Source organism: Oncorhynchus nerka, linkage group LG2 (assembly GCF_034236695.1).
Source record: "Oncorhynchus nerka isolate Pitt River linkage group LG2, Oner_Uvic_2.0, whole genome shotgun sequence".
Classification (NCBI taxonomy): Eukaryota; Metazoa; Chordata; class Actinopteri; order Salmoniformes; family Salmonidae; genus Oncorhynchus; species Oncorhynchus nerka.
In genome coordinates, this window is record NC_088397.1 from 78099872 (window position 1) to 78112750 (window position 12879).

Below are 12879 nucleotides of genomic sequence, written 5' to 3' on the forward strand. Positions count from 1 at the left end.
CCAGCACATCAGTAACACAGCACAGTTTAAACTGCAGAAATCATTGCATAATACCAACTTCCATTTACTTTATTGACAACATTTTGATCAGGGATTACATTTATGAAATCTCCCCATCTGCAGATGAAAAGTAATTCCATATCAAAGCACATATTAATATTTGATTGATGGACCTTTGACCTCAAGGCAATTTCAGTACAAAAACAGCATTGTTTGTGTGGGAGCTATTGGGCTAGAATTATCAATAAATTGGGCTAACATGCATGAACAATTGCCAAGCCAACACGGTAAACGATACAGATACTTCCACAACAATAGTCAAAAAAGGAAAATACTACATATAAACAAAATGATCAAAGTAATTTGAGACAGTTCACATTGTAATGTTGATATCAGTTATTAAATCAGGTCCAGTAGATTCTACAATTAAATGTCAACAAATATATTGTGTAAGTATGTAAAGCTAGTATGCGTTTAGGAAGCACTCTGTGGGATTGTGTTAGTGTACTGTTTCTTACAATTATACTTTAATGTTTCAAATCTACACTAGAACCAAACAGAGCTACCAGCTGGTTCTCGTATTGGGAAATGTTCCTCTTCATAATCTCCTTACAGGAACCCAGCAAACGCTCAAACGCCTGAATGTCTATTACTGGGGGGCGGGAGTGTAGGAGGAAAGAGAAAAAAGGAGGGAGTGCAAGTCAAGTCAAACAATAAAAAGCCGATGAAGCTAAACAGACCCAAACTGATCTGCTGGGCCTTTATTCATTCCAACCTGAGTTAAGCGTGCGTAAATGGAATGGAATTCCCTTTTTATGCACTTTTCTCTCTATGTGTATTCTGACCTTGAATTTCATGAGAATAGCATGCTATTCACCTGCAATTTGTTTTGGGTGGAGATTGAATAAATGAAGGTGTGGCGGAGGCATGTCGACAGATACACCGTATTCTGACCTTGATTTAATTACCTCATTATTCCATCACCTTTACACGAGAGGAACCTATTAAGGTCTCGCCAACCTACCTGTTTCATGTGGAAAAAGCATCTACTTAATTTTTTTCCAATAGAAATAACAGCATTCTCCATGCACTGTAATTTACAATTTGATAAGAGCTAGGTAAATGAGTAATCTGTTTGGATAACAGAATTGCAAATATAAATGACACTTGTTTTAGATAGCCTTTATTTTACCTTAAAATCGCTGGAGACAAATGTGAAACCAGTCATATTGGCAGCATACTGAAGCATATCATATCAACTTTCCCAGAGTCAAGTTTATGAAATGCTGTGCAATTATGTAGAAATTAAATTGTATGGCCTTTTAACTTCCAGAGATGGGCACTTTCGAATGTCTTAATTATAGGCTACCCACATTTTCTGTTTCCTATTTCTATCATGTTAAATATTAGCCACCGTTTTGCTCTACGACCCCATAAGTTTCACAGGACTCGTCTGAAGTTAACCCACACAAATTAATAGAAGTATGGAAATAGTTTTGTGCCATTAAAAATAAAGGGTTAAATATGTGCCAAGCAAACACAAATATTTCCTGAGCTTTCTTGTATATCCTAGATATTGGACAGACACTTCAAAACCTTATTCCTTAAGATTTGCTTTTTGACTAGCTAAATGATCCATGGTATGACTAACTTAAAACACCTCTTCAACCTATGGGGGCGCTATGTCATTATTGGATAAAAAAACGTGCCCGTTTTAAGCGCAATATTTTGTCACGAAAAGATGCTCGACTATGCATATAATTGGCAGCTTTGGAAAGAAAACACTCTTGACGTTTTCAAAACTGCAAAGATATTATCTGTGAGTGCCACAGAACTCATGCTACAGGCGAAACCAAGATGAAACCTCAAACAGGAAATGAGCAGAATTTTTGAGGCTCTGTTTCCCATCGTCTCCTTATATGGATGTGAATGTGCCATGAATGAGCCTAAGCTCTCTGCCGTTCGTCCAAGATGTGTGCAGCATTGTGACGTATTTGTAGGCATATCATTGGAAGATTGGCCATAAGAGACTACATTTGCCAGGGGTCCGCCCGGTGTCCTTTGTTGAAATTGCTGCGTAATCTCCAAGCTGCTCGCATTCATCCATGTGATTGAGACAGAGAGGAGACTTCCAGGAACGATATATCATGGAGAGATATGTGAAAAACACCTTGAGGATTGGTTCTAAACAACGTTTGCCATGTTTTAGTCGATATTATGGAGTTAATTTGGAAAAAAAGTTCGGCGTTTTGATAACTGAATTTTCATTTTTTTTTTGGTAGCCAAACGTGACGCACCAAACGGACCGATTTCTCCTGCACAAATAATCTTTCAGGAAAAACTGAACATTTGCTATCTAACTGAGAGTCTCCTCATTGAAAACATCCGAAGTTCTTCAAAGGTAAATGATTTATTTGAATGTTTTTCTGGTTTTTGTGAAAATGTTGCCTGCTGATGCTAACGCTAAATGCTACGCTAGCTACGCTAGCTATCAATACTGTTACACAAATGCTAGTTTTTCTATGGTTGAGAAGCATATTTTTGAAAATCTGAGATGACAGTGTTGTTAACAAAAGGCTAAGCTTGAGAGCTAGCATATTAATTTCATTTCATTTGCGATTTTCATGAATAGTTAACGTTGCGTTATGGTAATGAGCTTGAGGCTGTATTCACGATCCCGGATCCGGGATGGCTCGTATCAAGAGGTTTTAATTCCATATGTTAGCCCCCCCAACGGCTTACATGTTGATCACACCGCTCGCGTTGCAAAATAAATGTACACATACATGTTATTCAATCATTGTACCCACAATGCTTGCGAGCATCAATGAGTTGGTGGTGGTAATGCACCTTAAGGTTGGTTGCCAAACGCCATATAAAGTCCAAAGAAGAAGCCTGAAGGAGGAGAGATGACTAGAAACGAACTTGGTTTACCTTTTTATCTGATTAATTGTCAGAGTAGAGGAACTTGTACATTTCAGGTAAAATAACAACCCAATGTTTATATCCCAGGACAAATTGGCTAGCAACAGCAAGCAAGCTAGCTAAATTGCCATAAATGTTTAATGCTTTTCGACATGTCCCCAAATTAATATAGTTCGTTCAGAGTTCGTTTTGATATTTCAACCAGCATATCCTGATCGCTTCTGCTGTGGGTGGACAAAATTAACATGCGCGTGATGGTGCACGCGGAAGCACGCGTGTGAGCGGTCTGGTCAGCATGTTAGACATTTACACGGAACCCAAACCGGCTGCGAGCGTGTGCCATCGTGCATATATTTATTTTGTCCCCCCACACCAAACGCGATCACGACATGCAGGTTAAAATATCAAAACTAACTCTGAACCAATTACATTAATTTGGGGACAGGTCGAAAAGCATTAAACATGTATGGCAATTTAGCTAGCTAGCTTGCACATGCTAACTAATTTGTCTTATTTAGCTAGCTTGCTGTTGCTAGCTAATTTGTCCTGGGATATAAACATTGAGTTGTTATTTTACCTCAAATGCACAAGGTCCTCTACTCCGACAATTCATCCACACATAAAACTGTCAACCGAATCATTTCTAGTCATCTCTTCTCCTTCCAGGCTTTTTGATCTTTGAATTTATATGGTGAAGGCAGGACTTGCAGCACGATCTGCGTCAGAAATAGGAATGACTTCTATTTTAGCCCTTGGCAACGCAGACGCTCGTTGGCAATAATTGAATAACATGTGCTCCTAAATTTATTTTGCAATGCAGGCGACGTGTCAGGTCAGCATGTTACAGGCTGACCATACCGCTCGGGTGCGCAAGTGGTAGCAAAATCAATGTAGGAATATATGTTATTCAATTATTGCACCCACACTGCTCGCGCGCGCCAACGAGCGTCCGCGTTGCGACATCATCGGGGGACAAACAATTACAATTCTGAATAATGGCACAGCTATTTATAGCCTACTTCACTGTGGGAAAGGGTCCGCAATACATGTCATGTTGATATGATTTTCAGTTTGCATCCATATGACTGGTTTCACATTCGTCTCCAGGGATCATAAGGAAAAATCATCTAAAACAGTTGCAGAAATAAAGAAAGTAGATGCTTTTTCTACTTGGAACTGGCAGGTTTGCTCAACCGTATTCATGGTTTACTCACGTGTAAAGGGGGTGGAATTATGAGGAGATTAAGTCAAGGTCAGAATATGGCGTATCAGTAAACACACTTCCGTCACAACTTCATTTCTTAGATCACCCCGAACGAATAGCGGGTGAATAGCATGCTATTCTCATGCTTAAATTCAAGGTCAGAATACAGAGTACGCATAAAGAGAGAAGTACATTAAAAGGGAATTGCGTTCCATTTACGTGCACTTAACTCAGGTCAGAATTCCCCCCTGCTTGAATACACTCCCTGATCGATTCATTTCTGACTGCTTTAGAGACAGAGAGACAGTTATTGTAATGGTGAGAGGTTAGCATGTTTTGGGGGTATGATATTTGTGCGTCTGTAACTTTCTAACTCATCATTATTGACGATTCGCTCAGGATTATCCGCAATCATGGTAACATCCACATGAATGTAGCAGTGTTTAGAAACATATTCCATTGTTATTTACAATAAAAGTGACTCTAAAATGACACAATACATTAATTAAACCATTAATTTATATTAGGCACAAAATAATCTGAAACACAACCAAAACTTGCATCCAACAAGTTTGTAGAGTCACGAGCTTCATTGCATGCTAGGAAAATGGGACCAAATACCAAACTTTTGACTACTTTAATACACATATAAGTGAATTTGTCCCAGTACTTTTGGTGCCCTAAAAACTATGTACAAAAAGTTCTCTTATTTATAGACGGTTCTTCTGATATGGATGAAAATACCTTCAAATGAAATCTGACAGTGTGCACTTTAACCCCATAGTCATTGTATCATTTCAAATCCAAAATGCTGGAGTATAGAAACAAAACAACAATGTGTCACTGTACCAATACTTTTGAAGCTCACTGTTGGAGCTCACTGTACAACGTACCCAAGCACTTGGTGTCCCCTACAGCATAGACGGATGCTGCACGTGGTTTGTTGGTGACCAGAGCCAGCTCTCCGAAGTATTGGCCTCTAGAGCAGCGTGCAATCTCCACCTCTGCATTGTCCAGCTGTCCTGCTTTAGTCTAGGTAGGGAGACATACAGCTGAGTCTGTTGTACCACATTCCAATGATGCTAGACGCATACATTCAGTACAGTCAGTTCCTTGCAGCAGGTACCCACAGCAAAGTCTTTATTTATAGAGTAGGTCTAACACACACCCAAGTGAAGAGTAAAACATGTACACCTACTTTGCTTATTATCATGATCTTCACCTGGCCCGACTCCACGATGTAGAAACAATCTGCCGTCTCCCCCTAAAAGTGTAGAAAAGCAGTAGAAGAAGCAGTGGTTCAAAGTAAAGAATAATCTTAGATGAACTGTACAATAAAAAGCCATAATACCTGTGTTATGATGCACTCCTCATCTTTGAACGCTCTCATTCCCACGACATCAACAATCTTCATCCTCTCAGAGAGCTGAGGAAAAGACGAGGACAGAAGATGAAAGTGTGATAAAAGTATACATCGAACTTTACATGCATTCTGAGTGAGGATTGTTTACAATGTGAGCCTCTCATGTACCTTCTCTTATGTTGTACTTTGAATACACGGTACAATTTTGATTGTAAAGGACACAAAAACAATTCTGTGGTCAAATAAAACAGACATACAATGGGGCAAAAAAAGTATTTAGTCAGCCACCAATTGTGCAAGTTCTCCCACTTAAAAAGATGAGAGAGGCCTGTAATTTTCATCATAGGTAGTACACTTCAACTATGACAGACAAAATGAGAAAAGAAAATCCAGAAAATCACATTGTAGGATTTTTAATGAATTTATTTGCAAAATATGGTGGAAAATAAGTATTTGGTCAATAACAAAAGTTTATCTCAATACTTTGTTATATACCCTTTGTTGGCAACGAGGTCAAACGTTTTCTGTAAGTCTTCACAAGGTTTTCACACACAGTTGCTGATATTTTGGCCCATTCCTCCATGCATATCTCCTCTAGAGCAGTGATGTTTTGGGGCTGTTGCTGGGCAACACAGACTTTCAACACCCTCCAAAGATTTTCTATGGGGTTGAGATCTGGAGACTGGCTAGGCCACTCCAGGACCTTGAAATGCTTCTTACGAAGCCACTCCTTTGTTGCCCGGGCGGTGTGTTTGGGATCATTGTCATGCTGAAAGACCCAGCCACGTTTCATCTTCAATGCCCTTGCTGATGGAAGTTTTCACTCAAAATCTCACGATACATGGCCCCATTCATTCTTTTCTTTACACGGATCAGTCGTCCTGGTCCCTTTGCAGAAAAACAGCCCCAAAGCATGATGTTTCCATGCTTCACAGTTTGTATGGTGTTCTTTGGATGCAACTCAGCATTCTTTGTCCTCCAAACACGACAAGTTGAGTTTTTACCAAAAAGTTATATTTTGGTTTCATCTGACCATATGACATTCTCCCAATCTTCTTCTGGATCATCCAAATGCTCTCTAGCAAACTTCAGACGGGCCTGGACATGTACTGGCTTAAGCAGGGGGACACGTCTGGCACTGCAGGATTTGAGTCCCTGGCGGCGTAGTGTGTTACTGATGGTAGGCTTTGTTACTTTGGTCCCAGCTCTCTGCAGGTCATTCACTAGGTCCCCCCCGTGTTGTTCTGGGATTTTTGCTCACCGTTCTTGTGATAATTTTGACCCCATGGGGTGAGATCTTGCGTGGAGCCCCAGATCGAGGGAGATTATCAGTGGTCTTGTATGTCTTCCATTTCCTAATAATTGCTCCCACAGTTGATTTCTTCAAACCAAGCTGCTTACCTATTGCAGATTCAGTCTTCCCAGCCTGGTGAAGGTCTACAATTTTGTTTCTGGTGTCCTTTGACAGCTCTTTGGACTTGGCCATAGTGGCGTTTGGAGTGTGACTGTTTGAGGTTGTGGACAGGTGTCTTTTATACTGATAACAAGTTCAAACAGGTGCCATTAATCCAGGTAACGGGTGGAGGACAGAGGAGCCTCTTAAAGAAGAAGTTACAGGTCTGTGAGAGCCAGAAATCTTGCAATCTTTGCAAATAAATTCATAAAAAATCCTACAATGTGATTTTCTGGATTTTTTTCCCTCATTTTGTTTGTCATAGTTGAAGTGTACCTATGATGACAATTACAGGCCTCTCTCATCTTTTTAAGTGGGAGAACTTGCACAATTGGTGGCTGACTAAATACTTTTTTGCCCCACTGTAAGTATTCACACACCTCGAGAGACTTTAGAAGGGGTACACACTCAATGAAGGCTTCGTACATCTTTCTCTTCTTGGCATTGTTCTTCACTATGAGTCTATGGAATGTGGCCCGATCCTAAAACATTCACATAAAGGTTACAACTCATCTCTCATAGATACACATTAAACACACACACACACTACTGTGACTCACCAATCCCCACAGTGCCCCCTCCTGGGTGGCCATGATAGTGGCAGCGCGCGGGGTGTTGTACATGAGAGCCAGCTCCCCGAAACTGCCCTTATTGTCATACTTCCCCACACACTTTCCAACTCCATCAATCAGCACAACAATGTCGTACACACCCCTACAGCAGACAAAGAGAGGTACACAGGACACCAGAGGAATCAGAGAACATCATATTCACATGATTAGGCCTAATGCTCCTCAAACAGAAAAAAAAGATAGATTCACACACACACACACACACACACACACACACACCGCTCTATGACATAGAAGTTGTCTCCATCCTCCCCCTCGTTTATGATGTGCTCCTGTGGTTTGACCAACACCTCAAACATGCCATCCAGAACCTCTGAGAACTGCTCCTGAAGGAGAGAAACAACAGTCACACATTAGAAGAGGACCATGTGTGTGTGTGTTTGCATACTAAACTGGGACACCCAGCAAGTATCACACAAATGAATCCATACAATCTCTAATGTGTATTGTCTCTATTGAGAGGGGTTTGTTGAGTTCATAACTGAACAAAACATAAAAAGATACAAGAGTAAGTGCTATTACTTTTAACTTACAAGTTACTCTCACTGACTTAGAATGAATTACTCTCAGTGGCTTACAAGGACTTGTCATGCCTTCCGCCGAAGTCGGTTCCTCTCCTTGTTTGGGCGGCTCTCGGCGGTCGGCGTCGCTGGTCTTCTAGCCATCATCGATCCACTTTTCATTTTCCATTTGTTTTGTCTTGTCTTCTCACACACCTGGTCTCAATTTCCCTCATTACATGTTGTGTATTTAACCCTCTGTACCCCCCATGTCTTTGTGCGGAATTGTTTATTATAAGTGCATGTGCACGTTTTCTCTGGTGCGTGACAGGTTTTGTACCCATTTGTTTGTGGTTCTGGTTACCAGTGTTTTTTTTAAATAAAACTGCTCCGTTGATTACCCAGTTTTGCTCTTCTGCGCCTGACTTCCCTGCCACAAGCCACGCACTCCCTTACAGAATTCCGCACCGCTAATGGAGTCAGCAGGAACAGGTGCCCCTGGTATAGGGGTGGAGGAACACGTCCGGGAGCACGCGGCGATGCTCCACCATCTTGGCACCGCCATGGACCGCGTTGTCCAAACAATGGACCGCTGGGAGAGACAGATCCTGGTCCCTGTGGGATTCGTCTCGCCTTTCCCCGGGAATACGACGGGACTGCTGCAGGCTGCCAGGGGTTCCTGTTGCAGCTCGTCCTATACCTGGCAACCGTCCACCCGGCTCCTTCGGGCCGTTAGAGGGTGTCCGCCCTCGTCTCGTGCCTCTTTGGGAAAGCCCTGGAGTGGGCCAACGCTGTGTGGGGAGAGGGAGAAGCGGCGTTGTACCATTTCGAGGAGTTCACCCGCCACTTCCAGGCAGTCTTCGACCACCCGCCCGAGGGTAGAGCGGCGGGTGAGCGCCTCTTCCATCTGAGACAGGGGACGAGGAGCGCCCAAGAGTTCGCCCTGGAGTTTTGGACCCTGGCCGCCGGCGCAGGATGGAATGACAGGGCCCTAATCTAGCATTATTGTTGCAGTTTGCGCGAGGATGTCCGTCGGGAGTTGGCCTGGTGGACCTGTCCATCCGGCTGGATAACCTGCTGGCTACTCGCGGACGTCCAAATCGGGGTCGGTCGTTCGCCCATAGTTTAGGGATCCCCATTGTTCCCGTGGCTGTGCCCTTCCCCGTTCACGCCTTAGATAGTCGACCATTATGGTCAGGTTCGATTAGGGAGGCCACCGCTCCTCTAGGCATGGTGACACAGGGGGGTCACAAGGAGATAATTAGTCTCTTTCTCATTGACTCTCCTGCGTTTCCTGTGGTGCTAGGCCTACTCTGGTTAGCTTGTCACGACCCCACTGTTTCTTGGCAACAGAGGGCTCTCACGGGGTGGTCGCAAGAGTGCTCGGGGAGGTGTTTATATGGTTTTCCGTTTGTGCCACCACGGTGGAAAGTCCAGACCAGGTCTCCACCGTGCGCATTCCTCCCGAATATTCTGACTTGGCTCTCGCCTTCTCCAAAACTCAATTACCACCTCATCGTCCGGGGGATTGTGCGATAAATCTCCAGGTAGACGCCGCAGATAACGCACTTCCCAGTGTATCCCCTGTCACAGGCGGAGACGGTGGCTATGGAAACATATGTCACTGAATCCCTACTTCAGGGGTTCATTCGGTCTTCTACTTCACCCGCCTCCTCGAGTTTCTTTTTTATGAAGAAGAAGGAGGGAGGTCTGCGCCCGTGTATTGACTATTGTGGCCTGAACCAGATCACTGTGAGCTAACGCTCATAGCCACAGCGATTGAGTCAATGCACAGGGTGAGCTTCTTCACCAAACTAGATCTCAGGAGCGCTTACAACCTGGTGCGTATCCGGGAGGGAGACGAGTGGAAGACGGCTTTCAATAGCACCTCAGGGCACTATGAGTACCTCGTCATGCCGTACGGGTTGATGAATGCGCCATCAATCTTCCAAGCGTTTGTAGACGAGATTTTCAGGGACCTGCACGGGCAGGGTGTAGTGGTGTTTTTTGATGACATTCTGATATACTCCGCTACACGCGCCGAACATGTGTCCCTGGTGCGCAGGGTGCTTGGTCGCCTCGAGAGTAATGGGCAGGTGGAGAGAGTAAACCAGGATGTGGGCAGGTTTCTGCGGTCTTATTGCCAGGACCGGCCGGGGGAGTGGGCGGCGTTCGTGCCCTGGGCCGAGATGGCACAGAACTAGCTCCGCCACTCCTCCACTAACCTCTCTCCCTTCCAGTGTGTACTGGGGTACCAGCCGGTTCTGGCGCCTTGGCATCAGAGTCAGACCGAGGCTCCTGCGGTGGTCGACTGGTTCAGGCATGCGGAGGAGACATGGGAAGCTGCCCGTGTTCACACCGGGGCACCGGGTCTGGGTCTCGACCCAAAACCTGCCCTGCCGGAAGCTGGGCCCGCGGTTTGTGGGGCCATTTAAAGTCCTGAGGAGACTGAACGAGGTTTGTTATAGGTTACAGCTCACTCCTGATTACCGTATTAACCCCTCGTTCCATGTGTCTCTCATCAGGCCGGTGGTGGCTGGTCCACTCCAGGAGTCTGAGGTGCGGGAGGTTCCTCCGCCCCCTCTGGACATCGAGGGGGCCCCGGCGTACTCCGTTCGCTCCATACTGGATTCGAGGCCTCGGGCGAGGGGCGTTCAGTACCTCGTGGAGTGGGAGGGGTACGCTCCGGAGGAGAGGTGCTGGGTTCCGGTCGAGGACGTGTTGGACCCTTCAATGCTGCAGGAGTTCCATCTTCTCCGTCCGGATTGCCCTGCGCCTCACCCTCTGGGTCGTCCCCGAGGCTGGTGTCGGCACGCAGCTGGAGACGGTCAAGGTTGGTACCTCTCCTTGTTCGGACGGCGCTCGGCCTCTAGCCCATGGCTTTTGTCTTGTCTTCTCACACACCCGGTCTCAATTTCCCTCATTACATGTTGTGTATTTAACCCTCTGTACCCCCCATGTCTTTGTGCGGAATTGTTTATTGTAAGTGCATGTGCACGTTTTCTCTGGTGCGCGACGGGTTTTGTACCCATTTGTTTGTGGTTCTGGTTACCGGTGGTTTTATGAATAAAACTGATCCGTTGATTATCCAGTTTTGCTCTCCTGCGCCAGACTTCCCTGCCACCAGTTACGCACTCCCTTACAGGACTACATACAATACTCTACCTGGTCGAGAGTTTTGAACAGTAGAATGTCTCGGCAGGCGTCCTGGAGTCTGCGACGCTGCTCGTCTGATTTGGAGTGTACCACCCGCGGCTCAAAGTCCTCATCCTCATCGTCGTCTGGGTTATAGGCCTCTGCACAGACTGGGGGAGCAAAATGACTGTGACACACACTGGGGACAAACAAATACACTCAAAGGGAATGTTGTAACTAACACACAAGTGAGACTGAAATAATATTCTTCATACACAGCATATAATGGATGCAAAACCAAAGGATGACACTCACCAGATGCTCTGCGACTGTATTTATTAGGGTTGGAGGGGGGCACTATCGAGAGAGAGAAATGTTTCAGCACCAGATATTAAGTTGGTCCCACTGAACATCATTAGTTGTTCTTATGGATCCATTGACATACTTTAGCTTCCAGTGCATGACCATCCCCCTACTACCATACCAGATTCTTCCCTCTAATTTTCTCTCATCACTTATTGTCAGGGCACAGAAACCGATTTATCAAGAGGCAGAGATACCCACAAACAAACTTGTATTATTTTGTTTTAAATAGACTTAAAAGTGAGAGTTATAAAGAGTTTAAAAGGTTTGTATAATTTAGAGTAAAAGGGTTATAATAAAAATACAGAGGAGAAAATCTTTTAAAATAGATTTAATAATCAAATCATGAAGAATATTGCAAAAATAGTGGCCAAATAGAGATAAAAATGTCACTCACTATAGGCATCATCAGAGTCTTCATCTTCATTTGATTCAACTGAAATAATATCAAAAGCCACTCCTTCCCGCGTAGAATCGGCAAGCCTTTCTTTGACATGCCTGTCGTGTTTTTGGCTGTCTTGTAGACGCGTGAAATATTGGATTGCAAATTCAACCAAATCTGGCGGTCGGCGCCGTAGTACCTCCACAGTGTATCCTTGCAGCAAATCCATCAAGCCAGCAGGTATCTCGATGCTCATCACAGAACTATGATAGGCCGAGCCTATAAATTATCTTTAACACGTTTAAAAATACAATTTTGAATGAAACTATCTGCCTAATCCATAGCAATAGGCCTAAGAAAATCATAGAACTCTATGCCAATCAAGAGTTTCCAAGACCAGGGATTTGTAAAATTTAAGAATGCTAAATAGCCTAAGTATTAAAAATACAATAGCATTTGAATATAACCTTCAGTGTCTGTCCAATATAAAATGCATCCATCCCCCAATGTTGCCAAGACTTTGTGAGGATAAAGAGAGCCTGATCAATGATCAGCAGCCATGGCAAATCTCAAAGTAGGTTAAATGTCAAACAAATACATTTACTAAAAACTACCAATGACAGCTATCAAACAAATACATTTTTAACCAATCTACCGACCTCCTTGCATTGTAGCCTTTTGAAGAGGAGTTAAGGTCTGACATAATGCATGGCCTACTTTGATAAATGCACACAGCGCGGTTCTGCCCCCCCGGCGATACCCACCATCCTTTACCCCACCCCCGTCCACGTCAACTGGTTCATTGACAGGGCTACCGGTTTCCCCATTTAGACTAGAAGCAGTGTATCGGAAAGTATTGACCGGGTATACTAGGTTGTCAAAACCTTCAGATCAAATGTAGTTCATGCCAGTCTAACCTAGG

General features: G+C 44.2%; 1 protein-coding gene across 1 annotated transcript; it reads right to left on the reverse strand.

Annotated features, from left to right (window-relative positions):
* Positions 1–63: 63 nt before the first annotated feature.
* On the reverse strand, positions 64–12635 carry LOC115142952 (cAMP-dependent protein kinase type II-alpha regulatory subunit-like). Its single transcript, XM_029682851.2, has 10 exons — positions 11973–12635; positions 11528–11569; positions 11243–11382; positions 7797–7903; positions 7506–7659; positions 7326–7427; positions 5481–5555; positions 5328–5393; positions 5023–5161; positions 64–652 (listed from the first exon to the last, which is right to left on the reverse strand). The coding sequence occupies exons 1-10, from the start codon at positions 12211–12213 to the stop codon at positions 528–530; spliced, it is 1191 nt and encodes a 396-aa protein (XP_029538711.1). The 5' UTR covers positions 12214–12635; the 3' UTR covers positions 64–527.
* Between the last annotated feature and the right edge of the window lie 244 nt (positions 12636–12879).